Genomic DNA, 24,844 nt, shown 5'->3' with positions numbered 1-24,844 from the left:
CTGTCTAGAGATGGTGACACTTTAGCACAACCTTCTCCTCTGGATTAAGAGGGAACCAAGCTCAAAGCTGAAGTTCAGAGCATTCTCAGGACCACTTTAGATAAGCCTGCCCCCAGTCAGGAAACCCCAGCTAAAAGTCCTTTTTTTTATGGCCACTGTGCACAGCCTGTAGGACTTGGTTCCCCAACCAGGGATCAAATCCGTGCCCCTTACAGTGGAAGCATAGAGTCCTAACGACTGGATCACCAGGGAAGTTGTCCAGCCAAAGTCATTTTTGAGAGAAGCCTCAGATTCTCTTGCCACGTGGCACAGGCTTCATGAAGGAAATGCAGTGTTCGTGGAGGGAAGGGGTATGCCCGTGGGACCTTTCAGGTCAGGAACCTCCAAGAACTATTGATCATCAGTTCATCCCAAGGATGCCTCAGGGACAGATTTGTAGATGCTGGGCATGGAGCATCAGACAGCCTCGCCAGTACAGCATCAGCCGGTATTTACTAAGAGTGCAACACTGTGTGGGCGGAGGCTTCCTGAAAACAATTACTCATTCTTAGACCTGCTTGCTAGACACCTGCTGTACAAAATGATAAAACAGACTGAGAGGCCGAGGAGCAAGGGGCGAGCGTGGGAGAAAAATCAGTGTTTCCGAGTGTTGATTTCTCTTCTCATTCCCCTAATGCAGAGGTCCCCAACCTCTGGGCCACGGACTGGTACCTCTTGTCAGATCAGTGGTGGCATTAAAGTGCACAATAAACGTAATGCACTTGAATCATCCCCAAACCATCCCCCAACCTTTCCCCCATCCGTGAAAAAACTGTCTTCCATGAAACCTGTCGCTTGAGCCAAAAAGATTGGGGACTGCTGCAAAAGGATCCTTTACGAATTAGCAACAAACGAATACTTTCTTGATAGTCCCCAAACCCCTTTTATTAACAAATTTTCGTTTTCTACACGTGAATACTCTAGTATGCTTTCATAATATAGGCAACGGAAGAGAGTGCAAGAGATGCTATTTTTGTTCACCCACGTTATTTTTGAGGTCGGCGCGGGAGCCGCCCAGCAGAAGGACACGGGTGCTCTGGGCATGGCTGTTCTGGCAGGCCAGGTGCAGAGCCGTGTTCCCCGCCTGGGAGAGAGGCAAACAGAGGGGGGCACATGTTAGCAACACCTCCTGCAGACCGGGCACGCTTGCAGGGGGCCAAGACTTACAGGAGAGTCACTGTTTACGCTCTCTGCTTTCTGCTCGGCGGACCCAGCTGGGGTGCTTCAGAGGCAAGAACATGTAATTGGGAATCCATACCAGCAGAAGAGTCACATGGGTCATAAAACCTTGGTTCCGAGCCCTGGCTCTGCCACTTACTGCTTGCAAGCTACTGGGGAATGCTCTTAATAAGCACCACTGTGAATTCCTCACCTGTAAAGTGGAGCATGACCCCTATGTGCTGAGACAATGAGGGTTGATTCGGAGTGCTGAGGAGACCATCTTCTTCATGGCAGAGTGCCGGGCACATGCACAAGGCTGTTCCTTTTAGTTATAAGAGGAACACGGAACAACTGTGGACAGCCTACCAATGGAGGTAAAACAGGCCGATTCCAGCAGGCCACAGTAACAGATTTAATTTGCAAGTCTCTTCCAAATCTTGGGTTTTCCTTGAAATATCAAAATTTAAACTATGGGCAACCAAGAGAGACCCTCTTGCTTTTGGGAGTCTACCTTCAAGGTCAAATGGCAATGAAAGGTCAGGATCACATACACAGCAATCTTGCAGAAAGACTTCATTGACAAGAAGAGAACTTTCTGAAACTAGGGGAATAAGGCCTGCAAGGCCGCTGATAACCCCTAGGAAAGTGACAAGAAAAGCAGGCAACATGATTTGGTGCAAGGATTCAGAAGATTAAACACATAAGCTCCGTGTTTGTTCTTTAAAAGCTGGGTCAGGCCTGCAGTTGTGGGCTCAGAGCTGTCAGCCTGTTTATGGCTTTTCCCTGGCCCAGTTCACTCCTCTTTGGATCATACGGCACTGTCTGCCCAGACTCAAGGATGATTTATATTCCTTACCTTTGAAAAGAAGCATGGGTTTTTAAAAATAGAGGAAAGCTGTGTGCTGCAGGGCCCCTTACCATCCTTCTCACGACCTTAGCTCTAACCAACCTGGGCAGGGTCTTTCTTTCCTCACTGCTACCTCCAGGAACTTGGTGAGTTCTGAGCCTGAGAGCTGAGTGAATTTGTTGGTTATCAAGCCTCGGGTGCAGGCTGGACTCAACTGGGGGACCCTTGCAACAGACCAGTGCACGGATGCAACGCAACGTCCCTGCCCCAGGGGGTGGGGCCAGGCTGTTCACGTGTAGGTGCTGAAAGGTCTGCATTCTGGGATGCATCCCTTCCCTGCTGTTGCTGCTAAGTCACGTCAGTCATGTCCAACTCTGCGTGACCCCATGGATGGCAGCCTACCAGGCTCCCCCGTCCCTGGGATTCTCCAGGCAAGAACACTGGAGTGGGTTGCCATTTCCTTCTCCATTGCGTGAAAAGTGAAAGTGAAGTCGCTCAGTCATGTCTGACTCTTAGCGACCCCATGTACTGCAGCCCACCAGGCTTCTCCATCCATGGGATTTTCCAGGCAAGAGTACTAGGGTGGGGTGCCATTCCCTTCCCTAACTCTAGCAAAACCAAGACAGCTGGTCACCCCAGGCCTGTCATCATGTGGGTTTGGTTTTCTACCCTCTTCTCCCCACTGCTTTTTTTTTTTTAAACTTTCCCAGGAGATTTTAAAGTGCAACCAGAGAAGCACGGCTAGCTTAGTCCTCCAAAACAAAGGGTCTGCCCACATTTTAAACACTCAATTCCCTGGCAGGGCTCAGGGCTCAGCTTAGTGTAATTCTCAGTACACATAGAGAAGGTTTTCTCAAAGCTGTTGGCCTCCCAGGAGTCACTTAAATATATGTTGAAAAAAAATATGTTAAATATATGTTGAAAAGAAATCTGATAGCTGTACAAATAAAATTTACTTTTGTCAATAAGAAAATATCGATCATGCTGAAAAGCATTTGGAGGAAGAAAATGAAAATACATGGGTTAGAATACAGATTATGGTATATCCACACAGTGGAGCATTACTCAGTGATCAAAAGGAATGCACTAATCATACATGTAATAACATGGAAGGCGCTCCAAACCAATGTGTAAAATGAAAGTGGACACAAAAGGCTGCAATGTCAAACCTGAAATTTAAAAAGCTGACCTGCTGTATACATAGCAGGCATTTTCCCACCCTGAGTAATGAGTACTGATTTCTAGATAGGGGCTGCTGTACTTGGCTGAGTAAGGACCTTTCTTATGCGATGGAATATTATCCAACCTTTAAAAAGAAAGAAATTCTGTCACTTGCAACAATATGGATGAACCTAGAGGGTGATACACCAAGTGAAATAAGTTAGACAGAAAGACAAATACTCTATCTTCTCACTTCTATGTGGAGTCTGGGGGAGGGGGAGGAAGATGGACTTGTAGAAACAGAGAGTAGAAAAGTGGCTGCCAGAAGCTGGAGTGAGAGGTGCAGGGGGATAAAGAGAGGTTGGTAAAAGGGTGTAAACTTATAGCTGTAAGATGAACAAGGTCTGTGACTCTAACGTGTAACATGGGGACTACAGCTGATAACGTGTGGTTCTACAGCTGTGTCTGTAGTCTACAGACTACACCTGATAACAGTCTTGTATAATTGAAATTTGCTAATTGTAGAACTTAAATGTTCTCTCACACAGACACAAAAAGGTAAATAAATGGGGGTGATCAATGTGTTCATTAACCCTTGGGAGCTATCAAATGATATTGTAGACTTTATAATCTTATAATTTTATTTGTGGGGGGAAAAGAAAAAAAGAGAAGGACCTTCTAGAGGCCTCCTAGAGTTTGAGTTGGTGAGCCTGTAAGTCCCTCTCCTGGGATGACACCTCACCTGTGCTGCTCTATCTAGAGAGAGAACTCGTGGCTCCCTACACAATTTGGGGGTGGACCCTTCAGGGGACAGGTGGCAGTGTGGTGAAGTGGATCCAGCTGGGATAATTCACAGCCCTAATTGTGTCACAAACGAATCACATGTCTTATAAGACTCAGGTGAGGCCCCCCATCCGTTAACTGGGAACCACCTACTTCGAGTTGGTATAAACTTACCAACTCCTGTTCTAGGCTATATCCCACCTGGAAGAAATGGAGAACCACCAGTCCTCTAGGCAGTGAGACAGGCTTTTACTGGAGATGCCACAATACAGGGCCAGCTGCTTCCCGGAAGCCCTCGACCCACGAGGGAACCACGGGAAAACATCTCACCAGTCAGCACAGCACAGAGCTGTGTGCAGTCCCGGGAGCTGGAGAAACGCAGCCACCCGATAGGCAGGTCCCCACCCTGAGGGTCAATGGGCAGAAAAGAAACTGGATAACCCTAAGGGAGGGGGTAAAAGAAGAGATGGTGGGCCCACCCTGCAAGCCCGGGAGGCACACGCCAAAGTCACCCAGAGAGACAACAGAGGCTGAGGCTGCTCTGGGGTAGGCCCAAGACAGTGACAGGTGAGGAGCTTTCTGGAAAGTTCCTGAGGAGAGGAGGAGCAGGATGCAAAGGGACAAGACATCATGTCAGTCCGTTGTGAGGCTTTGGGGCTGATCCAGGGACATGGCAGGAAAAGACGAAGTGGAGAGTGGCAGAGGACAGCAAGGGAGAGGAGATGCTGTGGTCCTTTTCTGCCCCCTCAGGACGGGGCTGGCTCCCATGACCACAGTCTCATGGACCTACAGGAAAGCAGGGAGAGCCACAGCCCTAATGGGAGCACTCCAGCTCCAAGCTTTCAGTTGCACCAGGTTCCAAGGCCCCGAGCCCTAGTTCTGCTCGGCAAGAGGAAGATCCCTTAAAGAAGGCGGGCTGGGCTGTCCTCATTGTGACCAAGGGGGTCTCACACCTGCCGGACCTCACCTTGTTCTTGGCAAGCACGTTGGCTCCAGCTTTAACGAGCAGCTTGGCCGACTGGCTGAAACCGTGCCAGGATGCTTCGTGCAGGGCCGTGTTCCCGTCCTGGGGGGCACACAGGAGAGAGAGCCCCGTCACCCAAGCCTGATCCGTCTGCTCAGCGTCAGCACAGCGCAGGTTATTTTAAGGCCCACACAGGGGCCTCTCTTGGCTGGGGTTTCTCACCTAAACCACAGATCCCAAGGAGTGATCGGAGTGGCCAGTTTATTCATTCTCCCAGAATGGTACCTAAAAATGGTACCCCTCCAGATGCACTCTAGCTTTATGATGCACAGGGGATGACTTAAGGCATTAGGGCTTAAGTCTCTCTGGGAACTGGGGTGGTGAGAAAGGCTCCCACGCACCGCTCATGCTGAACAGAAAGCCGCATTGGGAGGCGTGGTGTCCCTCCCCCACCCAACTACACAGCCCCAGGGGCTGCCCTGCTCCACTCCTGGCCCCAGAGAGAACCCTGCAAAGATCAGGCAGATGGAGAGTCCAGCTTCAGAAGTTCCAGGGGCCCACAGGCGGACAAGTGGATTCCACAGCTTTTTTCTTTCTCCAAATCTGATCTCTCGAAGGTTAATCCAGAAACCTCAGGGCCCCAAACAAATGAGCAGGCACCGAGGACAGTGATTTATAAATATGGCAAAAAGAAAAAAAAAAAGGCAGTGATCTGTAAATATGGTAAACAGGTGTCCTCCATAGGTGACTTTTAAATAAAAATCAACCAATTCCACAGATCTTGTGTTTGCTTAACTTACTATTAAAAAAAGAAACATCAAGCGCAGTGAATTGAGTGGGGTGGGACCTAGAGGTAGGGTGAGGGAAAGGGAAGCACAGAGAAGAGGCAGCAATGCCCTCCCAGCTGTTTCAGGCCATTATATATATATATATATATATATATATTTAAGAAACAGTCTGGGGGCTTCCACTCAGACTCTCTGGATGTGGAGTCCCCCATCCAGGCCTACACAGCTCATTACTTCCAGACTTTTCTTCTTCACCATTTATATTTCTGTGGTTGTTCACTGCTGTCACAGAAAAGAGGGAAGGGCTTTTGTAAATGTTCAGTTTGCTGGGAGATCAAATACTCTTTCAGAGGCACTCTGGGCTGATCTCCTCATGTTGAATCATGAGCAATAAGACTCAGGAATGACAATGTCTCACGCAATAGAAAATCCCCAGAGCACGTTCTCAGGCTGACACATGCCCCCCCTTCCCTGCTCACCTTGTCCTGTCGGTCCAGAGCACAGCCCTCCTGGATGAGTGCCGCAACGACCTCGGTGTTCCCCACCACCGTGGCCCGGTGCAAGGCGGTCTGGTCCCCCTGCAGGCGGTGGGAAGGCAGGGACGGCGGTCAGCACTCGCCAGCCCCCCACCGCTTGCTCCCCTGCTTCACCGTTCAGTCACCGAGGGCCAGCTGGGCTCAGTGATCTAGTCAACAGATGGTGCGTGCCGGCAAGAACAGCGATGTTCACAAACTCAGTGCTGACCTTCAGCCTACCGCACAGCAACCCTGGCCACAGAGCTGACCTCTGGATGAGGGTCAGGCTCTCACCCGCCACCCCAGGGGATGGCAATGGGACTGTCACAACTGTGACGAGTGGGTCTGAAAGTCAGACTGTGGGCTGCTCAAGGTAACCAGCAATGCCTGGAACCTTTACTCTCTGCTGAGTCCTCTCGTTCCCCAGCGTCAGAGGACTCACTAGCCTACTCTCTCGCTCAGCAGCACTCAGGACCCGGGAGTGGGTGGACTCCTTGATTGACTGGCCCTGGCCTAGAGCAAACAATGCAGGGGGATACGCCAGGACATCTGAGGAGGGACTCAGGGACTCAGGCTGTCACTGCACATCTCTAAGGCTCTTCCAACATCCCATGACAGCATCTTCACTGTTGGGGCGGCATCTGACCCCTTTCTCTGTGATCAGATTCCTGGGATGGCTGGCCTTCTCTTTCTCTGTCAGGGTGCCAAAGGGAAGCTGACTCCCCCTAACTGCAGTTGAGAGGACTAATATCCTAGAGGTAAGACAGTGAAGTCCGTAGCAAGAGATAGTCCTGAAGTCTCCGAGAATACATGTTATCTCTGACAGGCATTCAGGAAATCAAGTCCAGCCTGGGGTGTAAGCTTGAACGGGGAGATGGGTGAATGGTGTGGAAAATTCCTGGTGGGATGGAAAGGGAGTGGGGCAAGGGGGTCAGGAGATGTGTGCTGTGCAAGCCTTGGGGGATACCTGTCACCTCGCTGGACTTCAAGTTCTTCCTCTGTGAAAGCAGGCAAGGTCCCTCCCTTCCCTTCTTGGGGTCTATGATCTGGGTGGCAAGAGTTTTGCATGAACAATTTTCTGGTGGAACCTAGGAGGGGCAAAGAACATGCTTCGGAGTAGTCCTGCTTCTTAGCCCAAGAGAGGAGAGACCAACTAGAACACGGAGGCTTTTTAAAGAAGGGTGCACTGCTACCTATAAATAGCCTTCATCAAATACTGATTCTACTTATATCCCTGGGATCTGTAACAAATGACAATGCACTTTAAAAGCACTTAATCTGAAAAAAAAGTTCTGGAGAGAGACCACGGTGATGTTTGCATAACAATGCAAATGTACTTAATGCCAAAGAACTGTGCTCTTAAAAATGGTTAAAACGGTCAATTTTATGTTATGTATAGATCATCACAATAAAAAGCACTTACTCCTACTTAAAAACCAAATTCACATTCTTAAAATTAAAAAAAAAACACTCCCTTTAAAAATTCATGAGGGGAAATAATATTTTCCTCTTTAAACTTTTTCTTTCCAATTTTTTACATATACAATTTCTAGCATCATAAAATGGCTATTAAATGTCTAAGCTGTACTAATATACCAGGAACGGGATGGGACTGTCCATGTCTCAGAAGCTTTTCTTTCTCTCCATTCTGTAGAATCTAAGAGATTTCTTCCTGGTTGGGTCAGGAGGGTAGAGGTAATCATTAGCATGACTCCATCCACTGTCCGTGCCTTCTGTCATCAACCCTCCCCTCAGCATCCTATGCTATGATTCCCATTACAAAGTAGATTTAGCCTTGCTTTTCTTCTCACTCACCTGTCCAAGACCACTTACTCAAAGAGGACCCTTTCTATGTGCCATGTAGTCAAAAGAATACGGCCACTGGATCGGTGGTTACAGGAGGTGGGCAAAGCCATTACATATCTTTCTCAAACAACTTAGGAAGTGTTTCCAGATGAGGTGTACTTAAGGCCCAAACAGATAATCATGAAAAACTGCCCAGTCTCAATTTTTTTTTTAATTAATTAATTTGGGGGGCAGTGCTGAGTCTTTGCTGTTGCGAGGGCTTTTCTCTAGTTGAGCGTGCAGGCTTCAGTAGCTGCAACTCCCGGGCTCCAAAGCACAGGCTTATTTGCTCCATGGCATGTGGGATCTTCCTGGACCAGGGATCGAATCTGTGTCTCCTGTACACTGGCAGGTAGATTCTTTACCACTGAGCCACCGGAAAGCCCCAGTCTCAATTTTTGAAAACTTCTGTAAGAATCTTCAAGACTGCGTGTTTCCCTATCAGCGTCATGATGGGTTTTCTCAAAATGGACCTCAAGTGTAATTTATTGTTATTGACCTGATGAGAAAGGAGGTGCCCTGTTCTCAGCCACAAAGGTAAGGCTGCAGCCCCCTTCTTCAGAGTAAACACCGACTTGGTCAGATTTCTAGTTGTTAGAGGCCTTTAACCATTCCTACACACTGCAGGCGCACTAACCTGCACTCCTTGGCCCAATTAGAACAACCCCTTTACGTAACCAAACGTAACCATTTTGTTGTTCATAAAGCGTGGGTCGTGTTGGCGGCCTGGCTTCAGATCAAATGTTTTACTGTGCTTCATGGGCTGCCACTAAATCATGAGCTGAGGCAACTTTGAAGCCAGAACACCACTGTGATTTATTACTTGCTTTTCGCATGAATCTCCTGTACTTGCTTCTGTGGGGATAATTTTCCTTTGTGAAACTTGAACTCAACGTAGGAAGCTAAATCTCAATTCTAGTTCAGCCCTTAACAGTAGATTTCCAGATGGATGAACAGGACTCAGGAGACCTGGCGGCCTGGGCGAGGCTGTGGTGGGAGCCCCGTGGTCCTCGTGCTCCTGGCACAGGTGTCTCCGGCGGGCCCCTTCTCCTGGGCCTGCCCATCTCCAGGACACAGCCGCCCCTCCATCTTCACGCTTCTCGGTCAGAGATGCACTCAGAGCCTGGGTCCTTGCCTCATCCGTTGGATGTACAGGGCAGTGAAGGCCAGAGCCAGCCATTCCCCACCCAGCAAGGCCCTCAAGAGGGACCATGAGCTCGGCTCACATGAGGTGGGGTGGTTCTGGGTTTCTCTGGCACATAAAAACCAGCCACCGAGAGACAGGAATACGTAAGTCAAGGGCCACCTCGGGCTGTCTCAGATCTACTCTTCCCCAGAACGTGACTTAAATGAACAGCTAAGACCCTTTACTGCAACAGGGTCAATGACCTGCAAATCAATTCTTCCTCCTATAAAACTAAAACTTCCTTTGGAAATAAAAGTATTATTTCAAAAGTATACTTTCTACACAACAGAGACTCACAGACCTAGAGAATGAACTTGTGGTTGCCAGCGGGGGAAGGACGGGAGGAAGGGATAGTTAGGGAGCTGGGACGGACATGTACACACGGCTGTATTTTAAATGGATAACCAAGAAGGACCTACTGTGTAGCACAGGGAACTCAGCTCAACGTCATGTGGCAGCCTGGATGGGAGGGGGGTTTGAGGGAGAATGGATACATGTCTATCTATGGCTGAGTCCCTTCACTCTTCACCTGAAACTATCACATTGTTAATTGGCTAAACCCCAATACAAAATAAAAAGTTAAATAAATTAAAAGGAAGTATACTTTTCAAATACTGAAACAAAATGTGCCTCTATACATACTTATTAACAGACCTAAGCAGCAACTTAGACATAATCTTTATTTCTCTATGATTTAAAGATCAACCATGAAATTCTGAAATTTTGGAGAAAAAAAAAAGCTGGGAGAAATTTGGCACCTTCAACAGCATTTATTCATTATCTATTCAGTGATTATTTACTGACTTTCTACTACACTCCAAGCACTGTGGCATCTAATTCCCTCATTTTATTGATTGAAAAGCCAAGGTCCAGTGCAGTTCAGTGCCTAGCTTAGAATAACCAGCTGATTCAGGGTAGCACAGTTGGGACAGGGGTCTCCCAGGTGGCAACAGTGGTAAAGAACCCATCTGCCAATGCAGGGGATATAAGAAATGCAGGTTCGATCCCTGGGTTGGGAAGGACCCCTGGAGAAGGGAATGGCAACCCACTCTGGTATTCTTGCTTGGAGAATCCCATGGACAGAGGAGCCTGGTGGGCTACAGTCCATAGGGTCGCAAAGAGCTGGACACGACTGAGGAGACTTAGCACAAATGTACCCACAGTTGAGGCAGAATTCAAATTGTCAAGGCTTTTTGTGCTTGCCTCATGCTGTTTATAGGAGAAGGCAATGGCAACCTACTCCAGTACTCTTGCCTGGAAAATCCCATGGACGGAGGAGCCTGGTGGGCTGCAGTCCATGGGGTCGCACAGAGTCGGACACGACTGAAGCAACTTCACTTTCACTTTTCACTTTCCTGCATTGGAGAAGGAAATGGCAACCCACTCCAGTGTTCTTGCCTGGAGAATCCCAGGGACGGGGGAGCCTGGTGGGCTGCCGTCTATGGGGTCGCACAGAGTCGGACACGACTGAAGTGACTTAGCAGCAGTAGCAGCATGCTGTTTATAACCTGTGAAGTCAATTAACCTTAAATAGGTCTTTAAAACAATTAGATGCTTCTGGGGGATGGGGCTGCCTGTTTATGGCATCATCAAGCAAAGTACTTTAGCCCAATGCCTTGGCAAGTATAGCACCTGAAAAGTATTTGTTGAATGATTAACTACAAAGAAGCAGAAGAAAAACGCTGAAGCTGGAACTTGAAAACCCAGCAAACTCGTAGTTTGGCACTTTAATTTGGAACATGCACATCATGTTCCAGAGTGACTGCAAAGGGACTTGTCTGCAAAGTGCATGAACTGCCAGCTCTCCATTTTTCTAGGACATCAGTGTTTCTTACGTAGAGATTTTAAAAGGTTTGCAACCACTGAGGTCTAACACTTGGTTCCGAAATACGTGTTCTCTCCTACATGGTGAAAAAGAGTGAGCACAGTGTGGGCAGATTCCAAAGCCAAGCTCATAGAAGAAACCCCCGTCATGCAAGGGCAGCCCCTGCCCCTCTTCAGGAGGAATCCCTCCCAGGTGGCACAGGCAGCCATACTGCAAGGAAGCTCAAGACAGGGTAGGTGCACGAAACAACTGCTGACCTCTTTTTCTCTCTCTCTGATCTTCTGGGGTTCTTCCTAGCCTGTCTTCTCTGGTTTTTCTTATTTTTCTCTTCCTTCGTGCCTTTTCCCGTGGCCACGGGGTCCTGGACTATTTCTGAGGTGGGGGCTGTGTGATGGCTCATAGACCAATCAGAGATGGCGTTAGTGCTCCAATGAGCGTTGACAGGGTTGGCAGGAAGCAAGAGGGAATTTGCTCCTGGAGTTCCATATTCTAAAGAACTGGTTTCCACAGGTTCAAATTCATAATAATCCCACTCCAGGGCACTGGAGGTCATTCTTCAACTAATTCTCAGTCTTTACCATGACACAAAGCACAGTATCTGTAGAACATGAAGTTAGGAGTAAATTCTTCAAAACATTAACATTCTCTATTGTTACCCATCACCCAAGACAGGTAACTTCTGAAATTTTTTTTTCCAATACTTAATCTCCCAGCTTCTTTATTTATTTTTTTTTTTATTATTTTTCGCTCGTGCCTCATGGCTTGCAGGATCTTAGTTCCCTGATCAGAGACCGAACCTGGGCCATGGCAGTGAAAGCACTGAGTCCTAACCACTGGACCACCAGGGGATTCCCATTCCCAGCTTCTTTAAAGACTATCTGTAAGGAGTTTTCTTCCTCGAATTCCTGCATGGGTTTCAAGGCTGATCAACAAGCAGAGTAAATACACAGAAGACATACATGAACCATATTATGACAAATCATTACTTCAGAACTAGTGAGAGTCAAGAAACCTCCACTTCCAGCTGTTTTTACACTGTTTCGTTGTTGTGTGTGCACTTTCGTTTTAAACTGAGAGAAACAATATATGCATTGTCTATGGCAAGGGAAAGATGCAAAATATAAAAATAATTTCAATAAATAAAGAGTACCCCTCTAACGGTAGAGCTGGCTTTCCTTCTGCTGACCTGTACCCCTTTGGCTACCCTGTGAGAACTCCTGACTAGTTTACTTCCTATCTTGCCTGATATAAACAGCAGTAGTTCTGGAAAGTCTGCATAGCTCTTGCTGCAGAACACGTGATACCTGGAGCTCAGGACCTGAGGCAAGAGTGCTGGGTCACGATGGGTTCGCACCCTGGTATTACTGCAGCCTTGCCACCAAGGCAGCAAGGGCTTTAATTGTGCAGAGAAGAGCAGATGCTGCCCAACATATTTGCACCAACAATTCAATGCCCTGCCTTTCCTGTGGTCAGAATCTCTTCCCTCTCCCTGTATTTTTGCTCCTGTCATGTAAGGATAAGATATAATCAGGTATGTTATGATGGCTAAGGTGCTGGGAAAGAAAAAAGTGTATTGTGACCTGGGGTGGAAATCAACAGCTTAAAGCTAGGTCAGCATCTTTTGAAAAGAACATCCTTGATGACTCAACAGGTTCCAAATATAACCAGAAATTTCTGAATGACACTGACAGCCTTCTGCCCATGGATATGACACATTTAGTTATTGCTTTGTGAATGCTGTCCTTCTCAACTTGTGTGTTTGCCAAGTTTTCAGACATTACACAGGGACTCAAGACTAGAAGCACTTTGGTGACCCACACTCTAGCCCAACAGAGGGTCTGAACTTGGATAACATTCGGTAAGCACAGTGATTAAAGGTGACTCTGAAAGGGGTTTATGAGTACAAAGTCTCCAAGACTCTATGTCCCTCATAAAAGTTCTTACCTCTTCGAGTTCTACTGTACAAATCACAGCCAGAGTTAGAAACTTTTCAAAAAGAGTTTCCAATCAGATTATCATTAGGACATTTTCCTAATAGCCCACTGGAGAACAATTTACATAGTCTTTCCCACATCCCCTTCTTAGAGAATCTAGCCTGCCCAAAAACCCAACAGGGCTACCCCCTACACTACAGGACTCCATGCCAGCCACTGCTGATTTACTCAGGAATGGATTTCTGAACCCAAAAGAGCCAAGCAGAATCTCTTTCTAGGTAATCGGACTGAAGAAACTCAGAGAATGACTCTCAATCATGGCAGAGCACCAGAGTGAATCTTTCTGGAGGCGTCGTTTTTCTCAGATTACACAAGATCAATGTTCTGTTTTTTTCTTTAAATAGGTCCTTTTAAACTAAATGTATACTAAGAGAAATCAAGGCAAGAAAAGACAAAAATTTAAGTTTTTAAGCTTCATCTTTTTCTCCAGTGGTAAGTTTGATCAATGACACATTTCCAGCAAGACTTGCCCAAATCTGTGTGCATGAGTGCATGCGTGTGTAGTGTGCTCCTTCATACTGAGACAAGGAAACAGGCAAAACACCCTTCAAGGCCCTGCACTTGAATAATAATAGATAGGAAATAATAATACTCGATAGGAACTATGATGGGAAAACCAAACCACACTTGCTACTGAGAATGGGTCCCAGAGCAGGGCTTCAAGAGGAAGTTCTTCCCACCAAGGTGGAGCTCAAAAGTGCTGGAGAGCAACAACTACTGTCCCTCCCCCACCTCACAGCTAGGTACACGTTGTGGGATTCTATGCAGACAAGCCCGGTTGACAGCCATCCCCCAACAGAATGATGGCTTCTACTCACATCATCCTGGACATCGAGGTCACAGCCAGCCTTCAGCAAGATCTGGACCACAGAAAGATGGCCCTTATTGGCAGCAAGATGCAGGGGCGTCCGGCCATGCTGTTAATGCAGAGCAAACACTGATTTCAGAACGAGGCATCAAAAGAGCAAGGTTTGCACAGCAGTGTTCCTCCCCCGCCTTTTGGCAAGCGATGCTTAGATTTACTCAGAATTCAAGTTTGTCTCAGGTAACCTTGGCTATTGGCATTATGAGTTATGAACAAGATATGGTCAAAATGTGAAGATTTCCTTTAGTGCATAATTTCTACTCCTATTCATCCAACAGGCAAGTAGAAAGGTGAGGGCTTTCATGCCTTCTCTGATTTCCCCACTGGTGTGATAGTCAGGGTTGGTGACGTGGCCACAGTGTATCTGATGCGGCAAGAGATGGAAGAGCAGCAGTGTCAAGCTACTTAGCCCCAGAGACGTCTGGCTAGTAATTCCTCAAAATTTAAACTGCTGGACAAACCATTAGAACAGATTCTCTCCTTTGTAAAACAAATTAAAAAATTTTTAAATTACAAAGTACTTCAACCATTCAAAAATATGAATAATATTTGAAAATGCACATACCCACCATTAACTTTAAGAGAAAACTAAAGAAACCGGACCCGGGTTCGATCCCTTGGGTTGATTGAAGATCCCTTGGAAAAGGAAATGGCAACCCACTTCCGTATTCTTGCCTGGGAAATTCTGTGGACAGAGGAGCCTGGTGGGCTGCAGTCCATGGGGTGGCCAAGAGTCAGATGCAACGGAGCGACTAACACCTTCACTGTCACCAAGCACTTTAAGAAAAAACTAAAGAAACCAAAGGTGTTCCTTGTGAATCCCTCCCATATCTCATTTCCCCTCACCCCCTAGATAACCAATCAATTTGGAATTCATCGTTTCTTTGCGTGTTACTATACATTACTACATGTTTGTAACCATGCACAATAGATAAAAATTGTTTTGCTTGTCTTCAAACCTTACATAAATGGTATTAAACTAAACAATGTCATTTAGCAATTTTGGGGATCCGACATTCTATTTTTTATTTTAAAAAATATTGTCACATTATTCACTCATTCTGTCACTGGTGAGCTCCAGGCTGTTCCCAGTGGGTGACAGAACACGTGTGCTCCTGTGCACCTGAGTGGGTGGCTCAGAAATATAGATCAATGGAACAAAACAGAAAGCCCAGAGATACATCCACGCACACATGGACACCTTACCTTTGACAAAGGAGGCAAGAATATACAATGGATTAAAGACAATCTCTTTAACAAGTGGTGCTGGGAAATCTGGTCAACCACTTGTAAAAGAATGAAACTAGAACACTTTCTAACACCATACACAAAAATAACTCAAAATGGATTAAAGATCTCAACGTAAGACCAGAAACTATAAAACTCCTAGAGGAGAACTAGGCAAAACACTCTCTGACATACATCACAGCAGGATCCTCTATGACCCACCTCCCAGAATATTGGAAATAAAAGCAAAAATAAACAAATGGGACCTAATTAACCTTAAAAGCTTCTGCACATCAAAGGAAACTATTAGCAAGGTGAAAAGACAGCCTTCAGAATGGGAGAAGATAATAGCAAATGAAGCAACTGACAAACAACTAATCTCGAGAATATACAAGCAACTCCTACAGCTCAACTCCAGAAAAATAAATGACCCAATCAAAAAATGGGCCAAAGAACTAAATAGACATTTCTCCAAAGAAGACATACAGATGGCTAACAAACACATGAAAAGATGCTCAACATCACTCATTATCAGAGAAATGCAAATCAAAACCACTATGAGGTACCATTTCACACCAGTCAGATTGGCTGCGATCCAAAAGTCTACAAGTAATAAATGCTGGAGAGGGTGTGGAGAAAAGGGAACCCTCTTACACTGTTGGTGGGAATGCAAACTAGTACAGCCACTATGGAGAACAGTGTGGAGATTCCTTAAAAAACTGGAAATAGACCTGCCTTATGATCCAGCAATCCCACTGCTGGGCATACACACTGAGGAAACCAGAAGGGAAAAAGACACGTGTACCCCAATGTTCATCGCAGCACTGTTTATAATAGCCAGGACATGGAAGCAACCTAGATGTCCATCAGCAGATGAATGGATAAGAAAGCTATGGTACATATACACAATGGAGTATTACTCAGCCATTAAAAAGAATACATTTGAATCAGTTCTAATGAGGTGGATGAAACTGGAGCCTATTATACAGAGTGAAGTAAGCCAGAAAGAAAAACACCAATACAGTATACTAACGCATATATATGGAATTTAGAAAGATGGTAACAATAACCCTGTGTAGGAGACAGCAAAAGAGACACTGATGTATAGAACAGTCTTATGGACTCTGTGAGAGAGGGAGAGGGTGGGAAGATTTGGGAGAATGGCATTGAAACATGTAAAATATCGTGTATGGAACGAGTTGCCAGTCCAGGTTCGATGCACGATACTGGATGCTTGGGGCTGGTGCACTGGGACGACCCAGAGGGATGGAATGGGGAGGGAGGAGGGAGGGGGGTTCGGGATGGGGAACACATGTATACCTGTGGCGGATTCATTTTGATAATTGGCAAAACTAATACAGTTATGTAAAGTTTAAAAATAAAATAAAATTTAAAAAAATAAAAAAAATTAAAAAAAAAAAATATTGTCACATTATTCACTCATTCTGTCACTGGTGAGCTCCAGGCTGTTCCCAGTGGGTGACAGAACACGTGTGCTCCTGTGCACCTGAGTGGGTGGCTTCTCAGCCCTGCTGGTGGGTCATAGAGATGACTGTCCCCTGCCAGGGGCTCCTGAGCTATGACACTGAGGCTCACACCCAGAACAGCACTCTTCAGAGTAAGTCAATTCCCATCTGGAAAACTGACCTTGCCAAGCTCCAAATTCTCCAACTTCTAAAGGAGACATTATGCTCTCTTTGCTTTCTCCCTCAGGTTCACTGTGAAGAAATGTTTCCAAACAGCATTTAACCACAGACCCCACCTATACAGAAACACTCCTGGAGGAATAAGGGTTTCATATGGCCTGAGTCCTTTTTTGCATCTCGACAGAGCTTCCCAAAGCCCTTTACTGATACTCTAGCAGGATAAACACATTTGTGTTCTCGACAAGGGCCAGTTTGCCGAGGGTAACTAGCCTTGCAGAAAAACAGAGATAGTAGACAATAAAGGATTTTAATTTCAACCTGTGAAATGCAATCAAAGCATTAGAATGATTCTGGAAAGAAAGAGGTCAGAGCTCACGTTAAAATTAGAATTCTTAATTGAGAAAAAAGTTTCTCCCAAGAAAAGAGGCTATAAAAAGCCTTCATAAAAAGGCAGCATTGGAGATAAGATGAAGGCGTGACCTTCCTCAGCTGGTGATTATGTTCTATACGGGCTGGTTAACCTTGATTCCTCCGACAAACTGTCCACAGCTGATCTGCTGCTGCTACTGCTGCCAAGTCACTTCAGTCGTGTCCAACTCTGTGTGACCCCATAGACGGCAGCCCACCAGGCTCCCCCGTCCCTGGGATTCTCCAGGCAAGAACACTGGAGTGGGTTGCCATTTCTTTCTCCAATGCATGAAAGTGAAAAGTGAAATGGAAGTCGCTCAGTCGTGTCCGACTCTTTGTGACCCCATGGACTGCAGCCTCCCAGGCTCCTCCATCCATGGGATTTGCCAGGTAAGAGTGCTGGAGTGCGGTGCCATTGCCTTCTCCCCACAGTTGATCAGATGAAGCCAAATAGCCTGGTTCCCCTCGCTGACCTGGCCCCAGGCTCCTCCTACCACGTGTCCTTGTCCAGGACATCCGATTAGAGACCTTCACAAAGTTTCTGGGGTATTCTGAGCAAAGGGAAGCCCATCACAATTATAAGGAGAAAGATGTGTGCGGTGAGGAAGACTGACAAGATGGCAGGATACAGTGTTTCTGAGCATCTGGAAAGTGCAGACCATGACCAGAGGAGCTGCCCTGAGAGAGGCTGGGAAGGAGGCCACAGGCTGAGGGGTCAATGAGAGTCAGGTCAGGGGAGCCCTGAGGAACATCCTTGTCAGCAACCAGGGATTACTGCGTGGACGCTGAAGCCCAAGGAGGCAAAAGGGATTGTCCAAGTGAACACGAATAATCAGAAGGCCAGAGAAGGAAACATGGATGCGGTTTAAAACCAGATCACGTCTGGAGGGTGCTTTAGAAACTATAAGGTGTTAACAGAATGGCCCTGGACTAGAGGCACCTTCCTCATCCAAGGTCAGCAGAGTGCCCTCTCCAAAAAAGGAAAGGCCAGAGGCGCTGGAGCTCAACAAGCATGGTTCAAATCCCAACTCTGACTAGTAATACCTGGTTTATTTTGTGTTGGCCACTCTCCTAAGCCCGTTTACTCATCTGAAATAGGAACAGTCTCCACTAACCACTGAGATAGGATAAGCGAGGCAACACCCAGCATCCATCACGGGTGTCCTTCCCTCGGTCTCAGCCCTCACCCCCAAAGACCCCCAACTGCTGCCCCTCCTCACCTTTTTCTTGGTGAGATCTTGTGAATGGCACAGACATGGGTAAAGAGCTGGATCTCGGGTGCCCTAGGTAACCAAGTGGGCCTTCGCTGGAGGGTTGACCTTCCCACCAGCTAGATCTCATCCACGGCCATTTTTGAAATACAGTCAAAGGTCTCTAGTCTCCATGTCTCTCGGGAAGGACCTTCTTTATGGGGAACACTCTCCTTCTGTTCCCCAAGAAGAAATGGCCCCAGCTGCCTTCTCCACGCCCACAGCACTTCAGCTCCCCCCAGGAAACCACCAATCCTGTGCTGACTGAACTTCCAACTAGGCCGTGATCTCCCCGTGGGCAGAACTGCACCACAATGAGAAGCCTGGCACTGCAACTCGAGAGTAGCCCCTGCTCACACAACAAGAGAAAGCCTGTGTGCCACAATGAAGAAAAAATAAAATAAAAATAGATAATGACTTCACTAAAAATCTGGAACATAAAAGCAAAGCATTCGCAGTTCTCCCACCCCATACAATGATTTGTCACTTTTATCCTTACTTTTCCACTGTATCTTTTCTATTGGTGCTTTTGCGGTTACATTCACAGGTCACATGAAACTAGCTTGCTTGTGCGTTAATATTATGCCTTAAACCAGTGGTCTTCAAACTTCATAGGGCAGCAGAGGCTTGTTAAAGACAGCTATCTGGGCCCCATTAAAGGGTTTCTGATTTTGTAGATCTGGGGTGGAGACTGACAATTTGTATTTCTAACAAGCTCCTGTAACTAAAGGGCCTCTTGATGAGGGTGAAAGAGGAGAGTGAAAAAGCTAGCTTAAAACTCAACATTCAAAAAAAGAAGACTATGGCATCCGGTCCCATCACTTCATGGCAAATAAATGGGGAAAAAGTGGAAACAGTGGCAGATTTTATTTTCTTGGGTTCCAAAATCACTGCAGATGGTAACTGCAGCCATGAAATTAAAAGACACTTGCTCCTTGGAAGGAAAGCTATGGCCATCCTAGACAGCATATTAAAAAGCAGACATGACTTTGCTGACAAAGGTCCGTCTAGTCAAAGCTATAGTTTTTCTAGTAGTCATGTATGGATGTTAGAACTGGACCATAAAGAAGGCTGAAAGTGAAAAAGTCAAAGTGTTAGTCACTCGGTCCTATCTGACTCTTTTGCAACCCCATGGACAGTAGCCCACCAGGCTCCTCTATTCATGGGATTCTCCAGGCAAGAATACTGGAGTGGGTTGCCATTCCCTTCTCCAGGGGATCTTCCTGACCCAGGGATAGAACGTGGGTCTCCTGCATTGCAGGCTGATTCCTTACCATATGAGCCACCAAAAGAAGGCTGAACACCAAAGAACTGATGCTTTTGAACTGTGGTGCTGGAGAAGACTCTTGAGACAGCAAGGACGTCAAACCAGTCAATCCAAAAGGAAATCAACCCTGACTATTCATTGGAAGAACTGATGCTGAAGCTGAAGCTCCAATACTTTGGCTACCTGATGCAAAGAGCTGACTCACTGGAAAAAGACCCTGATGCTGGGAAAGATTGAGGGCAGGAGGAGAAGTGGGTGACAGAGGATGAGATGGTTGGATGGCATCACCGAATCAATGGGCATGAGTTTGAGCAAACTCCAGGAGATAGTGAAGGACAGGGAAGCAGTCCATGGGGTCACAAAGAATTGGACACAACTCAGTAACTGAACAACAAACAAAAACAAGCTCCAGGAGAAGCAGATGCTGCTAGTATTAGGACCACATTTTTCGAGCTATAACATAAATGATGGGTTTTCAACACTGTTGCACCATAGACTCACCTGAAAATATTTTTTAAATCTCAAATTCTACACCCAGATTCCATCAAGCTAGGGTGGGGTCTCAGCGTGGGTGTTTTAGAAGTTCCACGTAACAAACGTGTACTTGGAGATTATAAATCCCTCCTTGAAGGCTTTAGCTGTGCAGGTTCTCCAACCTGCCCTGGGGTCAGGACCAGCCATCTGAGACCAGTGGAGTAGGGGCTGCAGGACCCTGCAAGGCAGCACATCTCCCTGATCCGACCAGGGAAGGGCAGAGGCTTGGAGCCACTCGCTTTCAGGGAAGTGAACAGCAAAGGGCCTAGAGACGTTGCCAGGCAACAACCACAGAAAAAGTGGCCTCACTGTCAACAATGCGGGTCTGGGTGCTGCTTTCTTCTTGCAGGTTGAGCCCCGTGGGTCCTGATTTCTAGCAGAATTGCTGCACAGGAACATCAGAGTGACTCGCGATCCAGCAGGTGACCCATAAATTATACTCACAGGTATCATAAAGAGAGCTCTGAACGATAAGTCTCTGCTGCTCATTTGGAAGAGCCTAACTCCCAGCTAGAGGTGGGAGAGCTATTTTACACAGCTAGTGGGAAGCTGCTAGAGAGCACAGGGAGCTCAGCTTGGTGCTTTGTGATGACCTTGAAGCATGGGGTGGGGTGGGAGGGAGGTCCAAGAGAGAGGGGATGTATGTATACATATGGCTGGTTCACTTCATTGTACAGCAGAAACTAAACAACGTGCACGCTAAGTAGCTTCAGTCGCGTCTGACTTTTTTCAACCCCATGGTTCCTCTGTTCATGGGATTCTCCACGCAAGAATACTAGAGTGGATTGCCATGCACTCTTCAGGGGAACTTCCACACCCAGGGATCAAATCCACATCTCTTATGTCTCCTGCATTGGCAGCTACCTGGAAAGCTTCAACTAATACAACATTGTAAAGCCATTATATTCCAGTTTAAAAAATAAATAAAATTAAATTGCAGGGGAAAAAAAGACTCTCTCTTCATACAGACTCCATGGTGCCCGGGAATGCTGGGTCACAACCCTGGTCACTCATTACTCCAGCCAGGACCTGGAGATTGGTTCACAGCTCCTCTCTCCTGCTTGCTGCTGCTGCTAAGTCGCTTCAGTCCTGTCCGACTCTGTGCTACCCCATAGACGGCAGCTCACCAGGCTCCTCCATCCATGGGATTTTCCAGGCAAGCATACTGGAGTGGGGTGCCATTGCCTTCTCCAACTAAAGGGCCAGCCTTTCGCACAAACAACACTTGTCCCACAAACACGTGCTCCGTGGATGCCTGCCCCATGGATGCTGAGCCTCGACTCTTCAAGGCGGCCACCTGGTCTAAGAGAGCGGACCCAAGAAGTGAGAAGGAGCTTAGCCATTCTCGGAACACTTTGTCTTTGTTGAATGATACACTTTTGCTCAAGATCACAACAGACCCATGGGGCAAAGGGAAGCTAAAGTAATTGAGGCTCATGAGCTCAAAGAAATAAAACAACTGAACATTCTTAACCAGGGATTGTTACAAGCAGGGCCGTTGCAGAGACGCGACCCACGTGGGGGGAAGCAGTTTGACAAGAAGCATTTAGGTAAAACCTAAATCAATGTAATAATGTCAAAGTGATAACACTTCCTTTCTTCAGATCCTGAGAAATATAATAGGTCAGAGTCATGCAGTCTTTTTTGAGGCAAATAAAGTCTGTTTGTATTACCTGAAGCTTTAAGGAATGAATAGAAAATAGGAAAGAGAGAGATGGGGAGCAAGAAAGTGGTAACGTTGGTGAAGTAAGAGTGGCACATATCTTAGAAACAATATAATATTCAGATTGAAAAGAGTCTCTGAGAGTTTAATTTGGATGAAGGTAGTAAGGCTTGTAGATGGTCAGTGATTTTCAAGAGCTAAAATGTTACTTGTGGCAGAACAAATAATAGCTAGGATCCTGGCCATTTGGCCCAGCCATTTAGGTGTTTTTTGTTTTGTTTTGTTTTGTTTTTTTGGATTGTTTTTTAACTGTTTGGGTTTTTTCTGTCCTCCCCCCATGCCCGGTTACACAGCACAGCATGTGGGATGTTAGTTCTCTGACCAGGGATTGAACCTGAGCCCCTTCATTGGAAGCACATAGCCTTAACCACTGGACTACCAGGGAAGTCCCTCACTTAGGTTTAAATTATAGAAGATTCCCCACCAACTTTCTTAGGTGGCCCCAGGGTCCCCTTATCATAAACAGTATTTCTAGAGCTCCAACTGTTTGAAGTGATGTAGATTTGGGTCCAAAACTTCAAAGTCCTTCTCAGGCTTATGATTCAATAAAAACAAAGTTATAAAGACATTCAGGGAGAAAACAAACCAAAAAAAAAGTGCCATGGACAAAAAAATAGAGAATAAATCTTTTCATTAAAAAACATACAGTTTAAAAAGTCTTCAGAACTTTCTTTCCATTTTGGAAATGTGTTTCATCTACCTGTCTACTTGGATGAGTGACGCATCACATTTTAATCAGACTGTAGGTGACAAGATGCAGCAAGGGAATAAAGTCCTGGCATGACAAAAATCAGGATCCAACATAATGTCAGACTGAAAGGACAGGCTAATTTTAATAAGACAAGATATAGCAGGGGACAGAGGTAAGATTCCTGCCCCAGGCATCAACAGTCCAATCGCACACGGGCAGGGATACTGTCCTCTGAAAGAACAGGCCTTCCTTTTATTTTTCATTAGTTTTAAAAATAATTATTCATCTGGTTGCACTGGGTCTCAGTTGCAGCACACGGAATTTTTACTTACAGCATGCAGGATCGAACCAGGGAACCCTGCACTGGGAATGTGGAGTCGTAGCCACTGGACCAGCAGGGAAGTCACTACAGTCTTTCCTTTTAAAACCATCAGTTTCCTATGCCAAAAAGCTTCATAATGCTTCTCTAAGTCTTATTTTGGGGAGGGACTAATAATCATAAATAATTGGGAGAGATGATTAAAAATGTGTATGATCAGGAAGCAATCATTCAAATAAAATGGCTTAATTAATAAGATTATTCTTTTTGAGGTGATGCACAAACTGCCAGGCTTGGGCTTGTTTCTAGAAAGGTCCACCAGAAGAAAGACCAAAATAATTCAAGTGACTCAATTGGTTGCTAAGAATCCCATTGATTCCTAGAGTACATCAGTTTCCCAAGTTAGAAGGTATCAGTTAATGGCCTCCACGCTCCTCACCGGAAGCTACTTAGACTACATTTTCAATGGGCTGACAGGCCGACAGAGGAAAGCATGGCAGTCCAGTGCCTGAAGAACTACGGCTGGGAGATGAGAAACGTTCTCTCTTATTTCCTGATTTTTATTGGAATCATTGCCTTTTCAGCAATTGTTAATATAATCATATGTTTGTTTGTTTTCCTTTTAATATACTGGTGTAATGAATTAAGGAATCATCCTTGCATTCCTGGATCAAACTCCACTTGGTCACACTGTGCTATTCTGATATGTGCTGTATTCTATTAAGTAGGACTATTAAGAATTTTTGCTTCTAGTTCATAATTGAGATTGCTCAATTGTTCTTGTATTATTTCTCTCACTCTCATTTATATTTACCTGGTTTTGGTATTAAGGTTGCACTGGTTTCATAACATAAAAATCCAGCTTTCCATTTTGAGCTATGCTTTACAATACTTTAAATAACATTTGGAACTTTTTTTTTTATTGCTGTTGTTAAAATATAGAACAAGACTGTGAAACCATTTGACCCTAGTACTTGTCAAAGGTTTAATCACATTGTTAATCTTTTCTATGATAATTCAACTATTTATGTTTTCTGCTGCTTCTTGAGTGAATTTTCTAAAAATTATTATGGTAAAATATACGTAATAAAATTTACCATTTAAACCAGTTTTTTAGTTTTTAATTCAGCAGCATTACATATACTTACAATGTTGTACAACCATCACCATTATTCAATTTCGTAACTTTTAATTATCCCAAACAGAAACTCTGTATACATTAAACAATAACTCCCCTCTCGCTAACCTCTATCCTACTTTTCTTTTTTCTTTTTTTGGCCGAACAGCCAACTTGTGGGATTTTAGTTCCCCCAAAACTCGGGCCCTTGGCAGTGAAAGCACAGAGTCCTAACAACTGGACAACAGGGAATTCCCTCTCTACCCTACTTCTCAACTCTACTAAATCAACTATTCAAGGTGCCTTATATAAGTGGAGTTACACAATATTTGTCCTTTTGTGTCTCTCTTATTTCATTTTGTTCTTCTTCAGTCGATCAATTGTGTCTGCCTCTTCGCAACCCCTTTGGACTGCATCACGCCAGGCTTCCCTGTCCTTCACCATCTCCCAAAGTTTGCTCCAAGTTACATCCATTGAGTCGATGATGCCATTCAACCATTTCATCTTCTGTTGTCCCCTTCTCCTCCTGCCTTCAATCTTTCCCAGCATCAGGGTCTTTTCCAATGAGTCAGCTCTTTGCATCAGGTGGCCAAAGTATTGGAGCTTCAGCATCAGTTCTTCCAGTAAATATTCAGGGTTGATTTCCCTTAGGATTGACTGGTTTGATCTCCTTGCTATCCAAGGGATTC

The 24,844-nt window shown here is 45.7% G+C and overlaps 1 protein-coding gene across 7 annotated transcripts in view; it reads right to left on the bottom strand.

Annotated features, from left to right (window-relative positions):
* ANKRD6 (ankyrin repeat domain 6) overlaps positions 1 to 24,844 on the bottom strand; it is a 185,270-nt gene that overhangs the window by 25,032 nt on the left and 135,394 nt on the right. For 4 of the 7 annotated variants that reach the window (XM_006055343.4, XM_044924285.2, XM_044924288.2 and 1 more), the window contains exons 3-6: positions 13,927 to 14,025; positions 6,223 to 6,321; positions 4,959 to 5,057; positions 1,025 to 1,123 (exon numbers count right to left, since the gene is read on the bottom strand). In XM_006055343.4, coding sequence (XP_006055405.1) covers positions 1,025 to 1,123; positions 4,959 to 5,057; positions 6,223 to 6,321; positions 13,927 to 14,025 — 396 coding nt within the window. The remainder of the gene's footprint in view (positions 1 to 1,024; positions 1,124 to 4,958; positions 5,058 to 6,222; positions 6,322 to 13,926; positions 14,026 to 24,844) is intronic. The other 3 variants (XM_045161953.1, XM_045161954.1, XM_044924290.2) reach the window with 2 other exon arrangements.

The sequence above is a fragment of the Bubalus bubalis genome, chromosome 10 (assembly GCF_019923935.1).
Source record: "Bubalus bubalis isolate 160015118507 breed Murrah chromosome 10, NDDB_SH_1, whole genome shotgun sequence".
Classification (NCBI taxonomy): Eukaryota; Metazoa; Chordata; class Mammalia; order Artiodactyla; family Bovidae; genus Bubalus; species Bubalus bubalis.
This window is presented reverse-complemented; position numbering and strand designations above follow the sequence as displayed.